The sequence below is a fragment of the Mesoplodon densirostris genome, chromosome 2, assembly GCF_025265405.1.
Source record: "Mesoplodon densirostris isolate mMesDen1 chromosome 2, mMesDen1 primary haplotype, whole genome shotgun sequence".
In the NCBI taxonomy this organism is placed as follows: Eukaryota; Metazoa; Chordata; class Mammalia; order Artiodactyla; family Ziphiidae; genus Mesoplodon; species Mesoplodon densirostris.
Window position 1 is genome coordinate 125,883,179 of NC_082662.1, and position 18,886 is coordinate 125,902,064.

Genomic DNA, 18,886 nt, shown 5'->3' on the forward strand with positions numbered 1-18,886 from the left:
GTGGACCAAGTACTCCCTGTTAGGGGTCCAGGCTGGATGACCGAGGAAAGCACCAGCTGTGCGGAGGGGAAGTGACTTCAGTATCGGCCAGAAGGTGTTCCTGCCCCAAGGTGGATGCTGAGCCAGGCCAGCGGCAGCCAGCCACGCTCACCATGCCCCTGGTGCTGGGGGATTAGAAATATTGATCTGGCTCTTTCTGACTCAGTTCCAGGCCAGGGCTGTGAAAGCTCCTTCAGCCACCTGCACCCCCTGCAAGCTCCTTACCTTTGTTTTCTTTTTCTTCATCCTCAACACTCTCGAGGCAATCTGGATGGTGGACAGGGTTTCGGCGTAGTTCCCGGTGGCGGCCGAGATGTGAGCGATCATGGTAGTGCGGCAGTTCACGTTCCCCAGGGACTCCCGCAGCAGCATGGTGAGCTTGCTTTCTCTGCCAACAAAGTGAATTAAGGCTGCATTAGCGGGCCATGCTTCACTTTGGCTGTCAAGGTAGGGCTTCAGGCCCCTACATGGCTTGTTTGTGGGCAGTGGGGGTTTTTTTCCCCATTTTTTAAATGGCATACTAATTAACATCATCTTCTACACGAGGCTATTTGTAGTTGACAGCTGAGCAAGTGCTTCCAACCCCAAGGATGGAATTCATGCAGAACACCTCCCCTGGCACCACTGTCCTGGCTGTGATGGGGTATTCCTGTGCATCTGCCTGTGTGCATATGACATTGCACACAATGAGACCTGGGAATAGAAATGAGAGGAAGGGATGGAGAGAGAACAGCTCTGTGATCAGTGATTCGTTATGCTAGCTGCACACCCAGCCCTTCTTTGCAAGTTTCTGCACCAGGCAATCCCCACAACAAAGAGCACTTCCCCAGCCATGAACTTGTATTGAAGATCTATGTGTTTATAATACATGCAAGGTTTCTTTTGCCAAGGAGTTGCACCCACTTTATTGCCATTGTCTCTTAACTCCTATCTGCACACGGTAGTGATGAAGGAAAATGTATTCATATTCCTGATTATTACTGGGGACACACAGACATAGGCCCGAGCACTCACTCAATCAGCAACAGAAAGCAGAACTTTCTAGAAGGGACTCCTCTGGGGACTCTGCAGGTGCTGCGTGGGGCCAGTGCCCTGAGGGGTGATAATGAGGCCCAGGAGTTTACAGATGGTGTTTCTAGGCTCTTTAAAAAGTGGTCTGGAGGAATGGCTCATGTTTTTCCATTCCTATACTTGTCCCAACATTCTTCCTGCCTTGCTTTTAAGAGGCTTCTGCTTACATCATCATCTTACCTGCTGCCAAATGTCACTTCATCTCTGGAGGCTCCCCTGATCCCAAAGGCTGAGGGAGACTGTTTGCTTCCCATGTCCTGTGTTGAGTTTATTTTGCCAGATGAGAGGGGTTTGTCCTCACGCCTGTGTCCGCATCAGACTCTTAGCTAGACATCCCCTCCTTTCCCCCACCACCCCGCCGACTCAGCTCTCTGGAGAGAGACTGTCCAGTTCAGGAGACTCAGTGTGACATGCAGGCCGCTGTCAGCAGAGATTAGACCTTGGAGACAGGAAACCACTTCCATGTGACCTGCATCAGGCCTTCAGGGAGGAAAGACTGGTGTAAGAGCAATAGTTTTCCCTTTCCGTCTGGGACCAATTAAGGTGTCAGTTCAGGGATACTGGGCTTACTATGGCTCAGTGCGAGGGCAATTTAAAAATATATCAGGGTTTCCCTTCGAGCAAAATAATTAGTGATAAAAGTGATGGAAGGAGAGTGCTATGGACTGAATGTTTATTTGTCCTCCAAATTCATGTGTTGAAACCTAACGCCCCATGTGATGGTAACTGGAAGTCAGACCTTTGGGAGGTGATTAGGTCATGAGGGTGGAGCCCACATGAGTAGAATTAGTGCCCTTATAAAAAAGACCCTGGAGAGTTTCCTTGTCCCTTCTGCTATGTGAGGACACAGTGAGAAGACAGCTGCCTGTGAACCAGGAGGCGGGCCCTCACCAGACACAAATCCGCTAGCACCTTTATCTTGGATTCCCAGCCTCCAGAACTGTGAGAAATAAATGAGTGTTACCTAAGCCCCTCAGTCTATGGTATAGCAGCCTGAACTGACTTGGACAGAAAGGTAAGTGGGGTGTGGAGGAAGAGACCTCCAGCCCTAGCTCTGGGCTCTAAACATTTAACTTCCTTCAAAATGTCTATCAAGAATATCATGGACACCACCAGAACTGATGACCAGATGGGGAAGTCAAGTCCTATTCCTGGCACATTCTCAGCAGAGACACTGCACCTGCATGAGTTTAGGACTTTGTCTTCCATATGGGAAGTGGAAGATAGATTCCATTAGGGTTAAGTTGTGATCATATATGGTTAATTCTTATTATTCATGATAGTTATTTTTGTTAAGTCTCCATGAACACTGAATAAGTGAATGCTGAGCCATGCTCCTAGGGGAAATACATGGTTTTAGGTTCCTGAGACCCTCTGGTCACAATAGTTCATCAGTGGATCAATACATAATCTTGTTTTATGTGCATATCTGTTTAAAGACACCTTAATTTCTATTTCTTATAAATAATGAATTATATGTACTTTCTATATAATAAAACACTAGCTGAGAAGGGTTGAACATTTCCCTGACCCTGGGTAACATGACCATAAATTTCTTGGGCTTTAAGCCTTATGATATTGTCCACTATGCTTTTTAAAAAAAAAAACTGGTCATATTGTGAATCCACAAATACAGCCTGTTTCTACAGCTTCATTATGCACTTTAGGCATAACCTGAGTACTTTCTAGAGCAGTCTGATATACATCGGTGAATTTCCTCTTCCTTTTTCTGGATGTGCCATATTGTTGATTCATTTTTAACACTCAATTCACACCAACAGCACCATAATATGCCTGAATGAAACTTCTCTAACACATATATTTTCTCTGTAAGGTACATCACAGCCTTCTTTCACTAAAGAACACTAGACAGCACTGCAGCACTACACCTAGGGGCCTACTTTAAACAGTGAGATCACCAAAAAAAGCACAGAAATACTAAAAAAAAAATGTGTCACTAAATAGACTGCAAAAAGGACCCTTGTTTACATGAAGAGAGGTGAAACAAGAAGGCAGGGCTGTTGCCTTGTCCAGTTTCAGCTGGGAACATGTGCATTGGGTGGCTCAGAGTTTTTGCTACTAAGCATGTCTGCAAATTATGGTAAAAGTATGGATTTTGAACATAATTCACAACATGGAATCTGCAAATGATTCCAAGAACCGACTGTACTATGAAGTTCCTAATGATAAGTCTTGTTCATCAGTTGCACTCTGCTGAAGGCACACCCCACTTATTTCTCCATGTGACCCTGTAAAGTCTTTAGGAAACGATACCAAAGACAGAATAAACAGATATAGCATTGTTATATCAAACTGTTTGCCCTGTGTATTTCCACATGATTCCCCATTCATGAGTCAATCATAGGACAATTTTATTTTTTAAGTCCACATTGTTGGAAGAAGCCAGGGCATGTGTGTTGCTTGGCAACCAACATTTTAGCTCTCCTTTGGAAAGCCAGTAAAACTGCCAGCAAGACTGTTTCATGTGGGCTTCTCTAGACTCTAAAACATACCTTATGGGAGTGAAAGATGGTGGCTATGAAGCTTTGTTTTTTTCCACCTCTTCATGATCCTTTAACTTGGAACAAAGACAATTAAGTTGGGGAGGGAAGGTGAAAGAACGGACAGGGTACTAAAGGCTGCAAACTGTAGGTTTAACTCAGTGTCTTTGGGAGGAAACTAAAAAGGTTCAAAAGAGTTTCTAGGGCAGTAGTCAGCACAAACTCAGTTTACACTCTGCATGCAGACTGAGGCTAGAGGAAGAGGAGAGCACAGGTGCAGAGCTGCGTGCCACTGAGCCTCAGGGCTGGGCTGGATGAGGATTTAGACTCGGGGGCCGTGCGTGAGAGACAGGTTGGGTGGGAGAGGAAAGCACTGGTGACGGAGCAGAGCTGACTGGGGTCTGGGAAGAACCATGCCGTTCTTTCAGGCAGCCATGTTCTATGCACACATATTCCCCCTCCCTCCCACCCCAACTGTACACACCTTTTAAAATGATTTTTGGAAAAATGTCTTACTTTTAAAAATAAGTCAGCCTTTTATTAGACAGAGCAAGAGGACACCAAAAAATGGCATAATGAGTAAATTTTAATTAACAATATTAATTTTACAAGTGCATGAAAGAGAATGTAGTACTCTAGGACAGGGGCTGACAAACTAAGGCCTGTAGGCCAAATCTGGCCCACTGCCTGTATTTGTAAATAAAGTTTTATTGGGACACAGCCACACCAAGTTTTTAACATATTGTCTCTGGCTGCTTTCATGCTACAACAGCAGAGGTGAGTAGTTGTGACAGTCTATATGGCCCCTTAAAGCCACAAATATTTGCTATCTGGTCCCTTACAGAAAAAGTCCATTGACCCGTGCTGTAGAGTAATAACATAAGGTGGTTTCATTTTATACAGAGTGCCAAAGAGTTACCAACCAGAGCACAAAGGTGTGTCTTAATTTCCTTACTATTCAATAATCTTGTACTGATTTGATAGTTGTCTGTGTTGTCTTTCTTTCAGTTCAGATGTTTCATGAAGGGAGAGCTTTTAAGGTCAGCAGCATGGAAACAGGCAGAGGAAACTGCTGGCTTTAGAAATCACTTGACCATCAGGACACAGCTATCAGCAACTGCCCCAATCATTTCCTATGTGATGCAGAGCCTGTCCTTCTCAAGGGGGCTGTGAGGTTGCTCACCCTCCTTCAACTTGTTAACTCGTGAATGTCCATAGTGGCTCACTCAAGAAGCATTTGGTGAGTTCTGACCATTAGGAAGCCACCCTGCAGACGCTGAGAATGTGCACGGCAGAGAGCCTAGAGGACCTCAAGAAGCCTGCTATCCAGTGAGGTAGACACATATGTAAACACACATACCATCCATTAAAACTAATGATAAAAGAACAAATCTGAAACAGCACATGGTAAGGAAAGACCCTCAAGGCTGAGGGGTGTCTCCACCATCACTGTTAACTCCCTGATGGCTAGAGAACACCCAGACGTTGATGGTTATAGTGTGGTTCCATCTCCTTGGCTGGGATCCTCCTATGTGGCAGGCATCCAGGGATGTATGAGCTTGAGGTCCCCAAAACACCCAACAGAATTCTAAATTCCTTTCTGAAAGGACAGTCTGGAATCTCTAGCTCCTTGTTCTCTGACCCTGAGAGCTGGGAAACTCTCTCAACTGGTAATCTGGTACTGGGCCGCCAGTGAAATGAGATGTCCAAAGTCACACATTGGCAATGTTGGCCAGGTAATTTCATAAGAAAAAGGCCATTCCTTTCATGAGAGCTGTTAAATATATTTCTTCCCCAGAAAGGAGGTGAAGAACTCTGGAAGTAGAAAGAAAGGCATCTACGGACCACGTTCTTTTGAAGGAGAAAAAAGTAGTGAGCTCTGAATCGCCAAGTTGGGCCACCCAATTACAGCACCCTGGGATGGCTCTTCCTCAAGGCCTGCTTCTTGTGAGAGAGAACCATAAATGTCCACTTACAGACATGGGCCTGTTGTCAAAAATGTGCCTCCTTTAATGCAAAAACAATGAGGGCACAGAAGAAAGCAAGATGAGTTATGCTAATTCTTAATAAAGTGAAAGGAAAGGAGCTTAGTTAATCTAGAAAACTAATTAATCTCCAGAACAATTTGCAAGAGAAGGATTCCTGTGGGCAGCAGACATATAAATCATAAACATACACACATGCGTCCACCCAGGCATACACACGAGCATGTTCTTCTTTAGAAAAGGGAGACAGGGATTGTTTATTTTTAAGCAATGCACCATTGGCATTCAAGAATGGAAACCACACACACTGAATTCTTATAGGTGTCAGATATTCAGATCAAGATAACAACCAATGTTTACATGCCAAGAAAATGGTGGTGTCACTCACATTGTTAAGGATATGACTCTGGAACTACACTGCATTCTAGTACCTATCCCATTTTCTACCTGTAAACTGCCAGACTGTATTGTAGAGCCCCAGACAGAGAGCTTGAGATGCTGGGCAAGAGTTGCCAGGGATGGAGCCAGCTCTAAGAGTTCTGATCTCCCAGCCTTAGCCCCCAAACACCAGGCCCCTGCATCCACCCACTGATCACCAGGGGAGAGGACAGTGAAAAGGAAGAAAGAACAGAAAGGAAAAGAAGGACCAGAGGTAGGCTAAAATCATGAATTGGCCTAGTTTTTCGCTACTCTACACCCTTTCCCCACTGACCCTGTCTCCTTCCATTCACATCCTATTGGTCTGTGAACATCCTCTTACACTATTGCCTGAAGGGTCACCATTGTCCTCTGGAGACCAGCCCAAGGTCTGGGGACAAGGTTCCCAAGACACCAGCATCTATGGCCCAGTGCTCCTGGCCAAGGTGGGCAAGATCAGTGCAGTTCTTTCTCTCTCATTAGAAAGAGCATTGTGCAGAGGGCAAACTGAATCACCAGGCCCCCTGGGTGAGGGCAAACTCTCATGCCTCTGTCTGTCTTCTAGGTCCCAAGCAAGTATGTTTACTTGTGACACTATTGAGTTGTGACACTGAAATACATACATCCACAAGGGAAAAATCACTTCCCTTGCATTTATTTATTTGTAAGGGATTTGGTGGTGCCTGTTCATGATTGCTTCACAGACATTCACATGTTTGGGAGAAGACTTTACACGCCTTCTTGCCTGGGAAGCTGTCTGCTCTTCAGGAGTGGCCTTTTCTCAGCAATGTTCCCCTCAAGGATGCCAACATTTTAGGACATGAATTTTCTAGTTTCTGGTACTACAGAACAGCCCAAACCTTGGTACAGGCCAAGCTATCCTAATGGCATTTTCAAAAGGAGTTCATGAAGTTAAAGGGCTTTCTGCTCAGTTTCAGATATTACTCCATTTGTACTGCAAATGGCATAAGCAGGTCTGTGTTGTGGGATGCTGGGAAGAAGGGTGCGTAATCCTGGCAACCCTGATAGAGAAGCACGGTTCTCAGGTCTTCCAATGAGAGTGACTCTGGCTTGCAGAATAAAGTACTGGTGAAAATAGCTGCCTGTGTCTGGTGCGTGTGTTAGAGGTGCCTTTGCCAGCACTGGCATGCAGCAGCATGGGAGATGATGAGACTGCTCATCAGAGGACAGCTTAGAAGAGGACCCTGCAGAGAACCACCCACTGCCAGCCTAAGGATCAGCCTTTGTGACCTGATGGATATGCTACCTGGTATGAGTTCGTGCCTTACCTAACCGAAGACCACCTGTTGGTGGAGGCCCTAAGAGTGGTCAAGGTTAACCTAGCTGTTCTCTCATGGAGCTCTTTAGTAAAGACTATAGAACCCTTAGCACAAACAGCACCATTTGGGGACACCTCTGATGTGGGGTAATACATGGGAGAGATGTGTTCTCCCCATGCCATCCTGTTTATTTAGGGCTGGCACCATGGTGGCTTGACAACTTTGGTGGCTGTACCCAATGAGAGGCAGGAGAGTGGTGATGGTGCCCAACAGGGGCCTCTATTCTAGGTGAAGCAGGAGTTGCCCCCAGCAGGACTACATGATGAGCATTCATGAGATCTCCCTAAGGCACATCGGAAAGGATCTGGATTGAAAGACAGTTTACATAAACTAGAGGGTTTAAACTGTAGGGATGGGTTGGGGCCAAGGAAATCTGAGTTATGACTTTACTCATTTACCCCTGTACCCACAGGAAGATGAAATCTAAGGACATTTGGGCTACATGAATCCATTTGATCTTGGATATCAGTGTTCTGTTTATCTGAATAGATAAAATTCACATTAATTCAGCCCACTTCATGAGAAAGGCCAGCTGTAAACAGGGAATAGACTCAGAATATTTCAAAAGAAGTTTATAATGTAACTTGAATTTATAGCTAACAGAAGGTTTCAAGTTAAAATCCTAACTAATCTGCTTTGATCTCACTTGAGATACATTTGCAATTATTGAAGTGGCTATAAAATATGGGTTCACTTATATACATTAAATGTGTTTCATGAAAACTTTCTTATATTATTCTTTTGCTTAAAAATTCATTCCTTCTTATCTAGAGCAATAAAAAATTTCCATCCTGGTCTAGTCGTTGATCACTCAATTACTAGAATGTTAATTACTCTTGGTATTCTAAATCTAAGTTCTGCTCAGGAAAATGTACATTAATTTGAAGGCTGTAGCACTCAGGTATAACATAAGACATCTTAAAGATAATTCATGTAATTAGAATTACAATATAGAAAGCCCACTGATTCTAGGGTACAAGGTTGAAAGATAGGTACAAACTTCCAGTTATAAAATAAATAAGTTATGGGGATGTAATGTATGGCACAGTGACTCTAATTAGTAATAATACTGTATTGCATATTTGAAAGTTGCTGAGAGTAAATATTAAAAGTTCTTATCACAAGAAAAAAACATTTTTTAACTTATGGTGGCAGATGTTAACTAGAATTATTATGGTGATCATTTTGCAATATATACAAATATTGAATCATTATGTTGTACACCTGAAACTAATATAATGTTATGTCATTTATACTTCAATAAAAATTCTTAATTGAGAATAAAAGAAAAAATAGAAAAATAATTTTTTAGAACCACAGAGTATTAGAGTTGAAAGGATTCTTAGGGGTCACTGCATTTACTAATAACAGGACTGCCACCATTACAGGTGATCTGCTTTCGGCCAGAATATTCTTAATGACTGAAAACTTACCATCTCCCAGGCAGCCTGTGTAATATTTTTGAATAGCTTCAATTATTAGAAAGCTCTTTCTTATATTGAACTTATATCTTCCTTATACTTCTAACCTACAGACACTCAACTCTGTTTTCTAGGGGCACACAGGGTGTGCAAAAAGAATAATCCTTTTGCACACACTAGCCCTTCACATTTTGAAAGACATTTATCATGTCCTCCTTAAATGTTCTCTTGCTTGGGAATAGTCCATGTTCCTTCCATTGCTCTTCAAATATTTGGTTGGTCATCCAAGCTCCACTAAGCCCCCCTCTACCTACCACATAATTTAGTACTTCCTCTTCACTCAGACTTGTCTTGACTCCTGTGTAGTCAAGAATATGGCCTTGCTCGAAGAGCTCTAGCCTTTGCCCTCAGCTTCTGGGAAGTAATCTGTATTGTATCTGCTGGGGGTATCTTTGTGTAGGGTGGGGACTGGCCACAGCAGATCATAGGGCCACACCCAATAGTCTTAGGGTAGGAGGTGGCCATGACAGAAAGATCAACTATGTGATTTAGGTCAGTGGCTTTGGGTCATGTGTCAACCTAGAGACCAAGTTCAACCAAGTTGGAAATCAGTCAATCAATCATGTCTACGTAATGAAGCCCCAGTAAAAACTCTGCACACCAAAGCTCACTGTATATTGTTACACATCCACAATGGGAGGGTAACACACTCTGTCTCCACAGAAGACAATGGAAGCTTCATGTTTGGAACCCTCCCAAACTCTGCCCTCTGCATCTCTTCCTTTGGATGATTTTAATATGTATCCTTTCTCTATAATAAGATGTAACTGTGAGTACTTTCAGTGAGTCTCTGAGTCCTTCTAGTGAATTACCAAACCTGAAGGTGATTTTGGGAACCCTCTAAACTTGTAGTTGGTGTCAGAAGTGCGAGTAGTCTTCTCTGGATTCTTCCTCTAATTTTGTAGTTAGACCCTAACTCTTTGCAGTTGGTGTCAGAAGTCTTGGGCAGACTTGGCAGTCCAAGGACTGTGTCCTCAAACCTCACAGTTTGGTTAATTCCAGGTAGCTCTTTTCAACAAGGTCCCTGAGGGCAAGAGCTATGCTTTTATTTTGATCCTTCTTTTTATTTTGATCTTTCTTCACAGTAATTCAAACAATGTTTATGACTTATTAACTCCGGGACAGAAAGGGAAAGATCCTATATTCAGTTTTACTTACTTTAGCATAATCAAGAGCTAGGAATGTCATCCCTTTGATGAAAAACAAAACAAAACAAAAACAATAACTTAGAAGGCAAATCAGTAGCCCTTATAGACAAATAGAAAATAATAGATCCATAGGTTTCCTCTGAATTAACAGACTACCAAAAATTGAGTATGCTAATGAAGTTTGAGATACTATAAAGGGGTGCTTAATGGTTCACTAAGCATTTAGTGAACTCTAAAGACTGGTCTGTACAGATGCATACTCATTTTTTAATCCATCTGCAGGACCAGATTAGGAGTAATAATAATGTTTATATTGTTACTGCAATTTAGAATGTAAATATTACTCTGACATTTTACACATTATCTGAAGTTTTACTTCCTTTTAAAAATTTATTTGGCCCAAGCCATTATGATTAATTATGATGTTTCGCAACAGACATTTCTATAGCCTTGTCACTTTTATAGAGCCTTTGCAGTGGTTTATGACAGCTTTACTGGGGGAGGGATAAGGAAATATATCAATTATGTTGCATTATGAGCATTACACATCTTTTGAGTAAGGATGAGCTCATTGTACTATTTAGAAACTTTGCTATTCTTCAGCTTTAAATCATCCTCAGGTTTAGGAGCATGTGTTAATTCCAATGTCAGAGAACTCTGCAGTAATCCAAAAGGCACTGATGGGTGACAGAGATGGAGTCAAGAGTCATGTTGTCATGGTAACCCAGAGCTTCCCCCCTGATTTCTGCTCACACCCTCCTTCTCCGTGGATTCTCAAAGAATTCTCAAGAAGAAAGAAAATGAAAGTTTAAAATGGAGTTCTTGATATAATAAAATCCTATTTTTGCCTAGTGCCTGAACTCAAATCTTTCCCACTGCCTTCCCACGACACCATCCCCAAGCCTCCTATATCGCCTTAGTAATAAGCTTATAGTTTTAGAACATTCTTATGCTTTTTCATGAGTTTTAATGTTTACTTCAGGTAAGAAACTTACATGAAGCTTATGTTTGATGTGGCATTTCGATGGTGCCTCTTTCTATAGCTCAGTCTGTGATCATCCTTCAGGGTTATTAGAACTGTGCAGAAACTGGGCTTTGAAAATCTGCAAATGTATTTAGAGTTCTTTCAAAAGAAATGTGTTTACCAAAAAAAGGCAGGGAAACATCTGGAAGGGTCTCATCTACTTTTTTAACCTACTCTCTAAGCAAGACACTAAGATGACAGAGCAATGTGGGTACTAGGTGAATTATAGGGTTTTTATTTTCCAACACTGGAAACCCAGATGACCCCTCTTCTACCACATTCCTTGGAAGGTCAAGAAGAAGTTAAATAACATTAGACAAGGAGTCTGGGCTTGACAATTACACTGCATTACAATCGTGACTATTTCCAGTCTCCAGAGTTCAATTTAGCCAATTCCATGCTTTCTCTCTTTCAAAATAAAATAAACAGAGAAAAGGAAAATATGAGCCCTAGCAGTCATTTCATTTGCATTCACTTGACTGTATTCTGATCTTGTGCACACAAAAGAAAGGGAAGTCTAATCTCTCTCTGCTCATCAGACTGCATATCAGTGGGCACCCCTTGCGCTGTAGAATAACCTTCCAAGAGAGGTGACATGAAGCTGGTTCATTATGTGAAGCCAGTGGTACAGAATATCACCCTGTCGGGAAGGATTCAGACCAGTACTTGGGAGGATGGATTAGATGATTAAATGTGTCCTTCCTGTGATCTCAAGCTCATATCTCTTCCTGTGCAATGGCTTTTCTTTGAAGGCAGCAGCATGGAGCTTAAAACAAGATTCTGATTGTCAAGGTCAGGATGAGCCATTTGTGCCCTCTTCTTCCAAACTTGCTCCCTACTCCTAACCAGTGGCCTTTCCAAGTCTCAGGTGGGGAATACTGAAAGTGGTTCCAGGAGCAGGAATGAAGCACCATTGCCACAAAGTCCATTACTCACCGAGATGAGAGCCCTTGGGTGCCCACCCTGTGGGCTGCACACTGGCATGACCATAGTTCTGATCCATTTGTTACTTCATTGACTGATAGTCTAGGAGGCTTCCTCCTTACCATATAACAGATGACAATAAAGACAAACTGGCGTCTTTGAATCTGGAGTTGGGCAGCCTAGTGAGGAAGAAGCTGCAGAATATCCTAAGGTGCCTTTCTGCACTGTGGACTCTAGTCGTCCCACTCTAGTCATTACTCCCTGAACAAGTGTGGACTTTTGTGCCTCTCCTGCTTCTGTGTTCATCCCAGGTTTCGGCCTGGAATGACCTTTACTTTATTTACTCTTGTCTATGGAAATAGGAGTAGAAGTTCTGGATAACATGGCAATTCTATATTTAACTTTTTGAGGAACTGTCAAACTGTTTTCCACAGTGGCTGTACCATTTTACATTTCCCCCAGCAATGCACAAAGGTTCCAATTTCTCCACGTCCTTGCCAATACTGATATTCCATTTTTTGATAACAGCCTTTCTAACAGATGTGAAGTGATATTTCATTGTGGTTTTACTTGCACTTCTCTAATGACTAATGATGTAGAGCATCTTTTCATGCATTAATTTGCCATTTGTAGTACCTTCTTTGGAGAAATACCTATTCAAGTCTCTTGCCCGTTTTTAAATTGAATTGGATTTTTGTTGTTGAATGGTAGGAATTCTTTATATATTCTGGATATTAATCCTAAATTAGATATATGATTTGCAAATATTTTCTCCCATCCTGTGGGTTGTTTTTCAATCTCTTGATAGTGTCCTTTGATGTACAAAAGCGTCATTTGTTGGTAACGCTTTATCAGTCTTAGATTTTAACTAACATTTTTCTTTGGCATCTGTGGTTCAAAAGCCTTCCAATATTTGGTGTTCCTATGATAAGCTTGCCGATAAGAGTTACCCAAGATTTCTTATGCTATTTTGTGCTTAAGACACTTATCCAATAAGGTCCTTGTTACTTGCAGGCCACTAACCAGTCAGCAGATGGGGAAAACCTGAAAGACTATTGTTAAGCACATGTGCCATGGACTGCCTGGGGATAAACTTCTTTTGAAATCAAGAATAACTTACTCTAAGGACGTTGATGAGGGTAACTCTGTTAGAATGCCTTCTGGGTATCACATGTGGTTTAAAGAAACATGACTCCACACTCTTCACAAAATGTACCAACTGGATTGGCTCTTGGCACAAAGACCAGTGCCTAGTAATTGGAAGGAATTAAAAGGAAATTAAGTTTAAGAATGGTTTCCATTACTGGTCCAAGTCTGAGAAAAGATGTTACACAGAGGCCATAATTCATACATGAAATCTTATTGGGGAATGACATGAAAAACATGAAAGAATTATGCATTTTTTGAAAAAGAATTAAGAAACATTTGAGTTTTCTAGTGATACTTATTTTGTTTAAAAAAAAAGGCTACTGCAGCACAAATTCTGAATCTTTTAAGTTGGTAAGTTCAATCACAAATAGCTATTCATTCCTTATGTGGGATAAATGTGGTTTGAGTTCAGTCCAGTCACTGTCATCCCTGCAAGATCCCTGACTGGGCACTTTCTCAAAGTCCTGCCAGTGATAAAAGGCTTGCAAATTAGGAATCAATCACAACTTCCTGTGACACTTCTTTGCCCCCTGACCTCACGTTTTTAATTTCCAAAACATCTCAGTGCTTTCCCAAAGTGCTATGAAAGGCTCCTGGTGGGTTAGGTTAGATGGATGGTCCAAATGCCACTAATGATGCCTGCTTTTTTGGAGAACTGCATAAGATGGGCAGAGATCATGTCTAACATAGTGCGCAGCAGAGAGTTGCCTTTCTATAAATATTTAAATAACTATCTAGTGGGTACTTCTCCATCAAAAGAAGTCTCCCCCAGCTTCCTACCTCCATAACTTTCAAAGCGTTACATTTTTTATTTTTACCTCATAGGAGCCATAGTCAGAATAAAACCAAGGTAGATGACACTGCCTTGGATTAGAACGGGTGTCAAGTGCTCAGTACAAGACTCACAGTCTCACCGATGTACAGCAAGAGAGACTCTTCCAGACCCTCTAAGTGTTCTAGAGCACAAGCCACGGCCTACTCAGGCATGCACAGCTCACAGTCATCAAGGGTAGATCATAGAAAAGACATTCACACCAAGGTCACTGTCAGGCCTGTCTTGAGAAATGTGTACAACAACGTTCCCCAAAGAGGAACAGTCAGAACCACTGATATGCCCTCGATTTCAGTCAAGACTCTGGCCAAGTCAAGCCAGGTCAGTCTGCTAATTGTGTCTGTGTTACGACCCCAGGACTCTTCTTAGATTGATACCACACAGCATGAAGTTCTCAAAAGCAAAAACACGTTAGGTTTCACAGGGTGTATGAGTTAACAGAACTGAAAAAGCCAGCTTGGAGAGCTCAATACATTTGGCTTGTAGAAAAGATGTTCCAAAATAGCAATAAGGGGTCATCTGCTTGCAGTTAAGTCTCAGCAGAGGAAGCAGCTCCCTGTGTGGTGGGATGTTGGAGGGTCTTGTTACAAAGAAACTGCCATCCTCATTCCTTTGCACTAATATACAGAAAGTCTTAGGCAAACAAATGTGCTATTTTGGGTAGTTTACCCAACAAGCATGTATTAAGAGCATAGGATAGGGACTTCCCTGGCGGTCCAGTGGTGAAGACTCTGCGCTTCCACGCAGCATGGCCAAAAAAAAAAAAAAAAAGAACCTAGGATACAGGGAGGCCCTCTGCTGGCTCTGGAATTGCAAACACAAATGAGACATGTCCCCTGGTCTGTAGGGCTGTAATTAGGCTGGACATAGGTCCTGGTTTGCCCAGAAGAGTCGCAGTATATGCCTATTATCCTGCATCTGTCTGGTTTATTTCCTCCTGGATTTTTCTTTTTCTTTTTTTTTAAACAAAGTATTTTTATTAGGACTTTAAAAAATGAGATGGGAAGAGTTGGGCAGAGCTTCACTCTTTACTTCCATGGTCCCATGTTGCAATGTGTTTGATACATGCAGTGAACAGAGTTCACATGTTAAGACATAACGTTCCTATCAAATGGAGAGACTTGTGCTGAAAGGCAACTGATAGGCTATTGCACACACATAATTCATAACTGTGCTCAAAGACTTCTATTTATACCCAGAGAAATACAAACCATAATTGTCAAAATCAGAAAAATTTACACATGTAGAGCTGGAGTAACTGAACTACAAAACTGTTGTGATAAAGCTTATGTTAAATAAAAACCGACTTCATCAGGGAGTAAGCAGTTCTCTTGCTGCCTGTCATCAACTGGATTTGAGAAATGTTTGCAACTTTAAAGAACTAGCTTAAGTGATATGAAATTGCTGACAGTAGACAGTTTTTAACTTCAAAACATACTTTATGAATCTACCTAAGTGTCCTACAGAAACGTATAGGAGTTTTAGAAACAGATCTTCTAAATTTGATTGCACTTTGTCCAAAATAAAGTCATAAATCCATAATCAAGTGTTCAACAAATGAAACACAGAGATCTCAGCCTCTGAAGCCTGTACAGAGTTGCAATTATTAAATAAAATAAAACTTGCAAATGGGGAGGACGTGAAATACATCACTGCAAAAGCAAGGGAGGAAGTAAATGAGTATCAGACAGCAAGAAACAAACAATATAAAAGGTTAAAGTTTAAAATTCTATAATTGTGCTCCAAAATTGATTTGGAGGAAGATCTTCTGAAACTTGAACACAGAATATTCTTACTGAATTGAGAAATTTATTTTACTGAAACGAATTTATAGCTGGTTGTTGTTCCATAAATTCTTAATAATTTTGTACCAGCCTGTGATATTCTATCAAGAGAAATAGAAGCTGCAGTTATCAAAATACATAGATAGTTTTATATGTTAACAAACATATATACATAAATATATGGGTAGGCAGTTAGATAACTGAAGAAAAATGCTGTGGCTCTAAGATAATACTAGAAAAAAATAGTCTTAAGAAAAATAGCGTTGACATGACATTAGACATAGACTTGGTGAAGGTGACTAAAATACAGAAAGAAGTATCAAGAACAATTATTCTGCTTATTTTAATGTCTTGACAAACAATAGAAAGAAAATTTTAATTTTTTTACTTTGGTGCACATGAAACTTTTTATAAGAAAATATTGTATTTTTGAGAGTGATTTTTGATTATAACTATTTTATGGGTCCACTAATATAATTTGAGATAATTAATAGTATTGGTCACCCCTTTTTCACCCTCAAAAGTGTCTCAGTTTGGATAGTAAATTATGTGGTTCCATTACTTATAATTTAGAACAGGGAGAGATGTGTAACAGAAAAATACAGAAAAGTAGCAAAAAAGCAATATAGTAGTCTAGGTACCTGTAAAGACCTTCTTATCAAATAGAGTTAAACATTATGGATAAGATATTTTCACAAATCTTACTAAATGCATTGCTGAACTTGTAAAAAAGTAAGAATTTTTTTTTTTTTTTTTTTTTTTTTTTTGCAGTACATGGGCCTCTCACTGTTGTGGCCTCTCCCATTGCAGAGCACAGGCTCCGGACGTGCAGGCTCAGCAGCCATGGCTCACGGGCCTAGCTGCTCCGCGGCATGTGGGATCTTCCCAGACCAGGGCACGAACCCGTGTCCCCTGCATCGGCAGGCGGACTCTCAACCACTGCGTCACCAGGGAAGCCCAAAAGTAAGAAATTTTGAGGCAAAAAAGTATATATGAAGTTGGGAACTCAAGAGAAGTAAGCAGAACACTGAAGCTTGCTTTTTCCCTTAAGACATTTGCCAAACCAAGTGATATTCAAGCTTCATTTTATACGACTTCAAAGAGCATGGAAAATAGGAGACAAAGCCCAAAGCCTGCCCAACATGAAGATTTTAATAGGAAAATCCCTCTCAACAACAACTGCCCCCTCACATACACAAGAAATTTGTTTTGAAATATGGCACTGAGAAAAGAAGAAAGAAATTATCCTGAGAATTTGGAACCAAAGTCTGAGTTAATGTAGGTTTGCAGTCTTAATTAATTCTCAATACCTGGGGGACCCAAAATGTTTCAAGCTGAGAATATTATTTCGAGTATCCTCAACTGGTAGTAATCCCAGGCACCAAGTAGAAATAAATACAAATGCTAAAGTAAACCATCTTTATAAAAGGTCTCAAAGAATTCTCACAACTAAAATGCCAACAAAAATGAGTCCCCCCTGGGCAAAAATAAACACACAAAGAAACAAGGCACCATGAGATAGACCCAGCAGAAACAACAGATGGCAGAAAGAGATGTTCAAACAGTAGGTTACAGATAAACAACAAAAAGTAGATTAACGTGTTTAAAGAAATTAAGATGTTTAAGGAGATAAAAAAAAATTAAGCAAAAAAAAAAAAAAAAAAAGAAAGAAATGATCAGGAATGAGCAATTTCTGCTTCTGGCCATGTTGGACAAACAGGACCTGGATTTATCCTCCAGCCTTAAATAACTAGAAAACCAAACAAAATATTAGAAAAAAGGGGTTTTGGATACTGGGCAATGGACAACAGAGGAAAGTAATCTTTGAGAGAAGGGAAGCAAATGAGGTGGGCCCTGTACTTGCCCAGTTCACTGTCCAGGGAGGACTTCCAGGCCACAGAACAGAGGAGCTCAAACAGAGCCAGGCAGTGACCTTGCTGAATTGAGGAGACAGTTTAGAATTTGGGGAGGCCAAGACAGCTAAAATTTTCAGGGCAAAATATAGAAAGAAAGAGAAGACTTGGAGAGAAAGAGAGAGAGTCTGTCCCCTGGGGTTGGGAATAATTTATGTTCAAGCAGAGGGGAAAGACCTGCTAATACATGGAGCATTGGACAGAGTGCTCCAAAGGGGTCAATAATAAGAAGAATGTTAGAGTCCTCCAACAGTGGTCAAAGTAACCCTAGGTGCTCTGTATCTGCCCTAGCACTGACTAAAAGCAAGCCTCAAAAAGGACAAATTGATTCCAAATAATTGTGAAAATTAGTAAATTATTCTAAATAACCCATGGATCAAAAAAGTTACTATAGGGCCTCCCTGGTGGCGCAGTGGTTAAGAGTCCGCCTGCCGATGCAGGGGATACGGGTTCGTGCCCCGGTCTGGGAGGATCCCATATGCCGCGGAGCGGCTGGGCCCGTGAGCCATGGCCACTGGGCCTGCGCATCCGGAGCCTGTGCTCCGCAACGGGAGAGGCCACAACAGTGAGAGGCCCACATACCGCAAAAAGAAAAAAAAAAAAAAAAAAAAAAGTTACTATAGTGAAAAAGAGAAAATATTTTGAACTAATGATAGTGAAAATAATCATCATTATCAGAACTTGAGGCTATAACAAAGCAGTACTTAGTGGGTAATGTACAGAACTAAGCGTTTATAGAATAAGAAAGAGTGAAAATTGTTAAAGCTAAGTAGCCATCTTAAGACGGGAGATAAAGAACAGCAAAATAAAGCAGAAGGAATGAAATAGTAAAGCGCAGAAATTAAAACAATGAAGAACAAACATACTATAAAGAAAATTGCAAAAGCCCAAATAATTAAGACAGTCTGGTATTGGCATAGGATAGGGAGCCCAGAGACAGACACATACATATTTGGATACTTGTTATACAAGCAAAGGAGCACTGCAGATCAGTGGGAATTCAATAAATGGTGTGAGAGAAACTATTTGCAAAATAGTAGAATCCAGAGTTCACAAAGGATCCCTATGAATCGATAAACAAAAAGATAAACAACTCTGTAGAAAAATAGGCAAAAGATTTGAATAAGAGCTATACAAAAGGGGAGAAATAACTAACAAACATGAGAAGATACTCAACCTTATTAGTAATCTGGAAGATGCAAATGAAAATTATAATGATATGCCATTAAGAACCCACCTGATGGCCAAATATTTTTTAAACCAGACAATACAAGCATT

General features: G+C 41.1%; 1 protein-coding gene across 1 annotated transcript in view; it reads right to left on the reverse strand.

Annotated features, from left to right (window-relative positions):
- The window catches only part of KIF26B (kinesin family member 26B), a 480,495-nt gene that overhangs the window by 23,326 nt on the left and 438,283 nt on the right, over positions 1 to 18,886 (reverse strand). Inside the window, exon 11 of the mRNA XM_060088379.1 lies at positions 265 to 427. Coding sequence (XP_059944362.1) covers positions 265 to 427 — 163 coding nt within the window. The remainder of the gene's footprint in view (positions 1 to 264; positions 428 to 18,886) is intronic.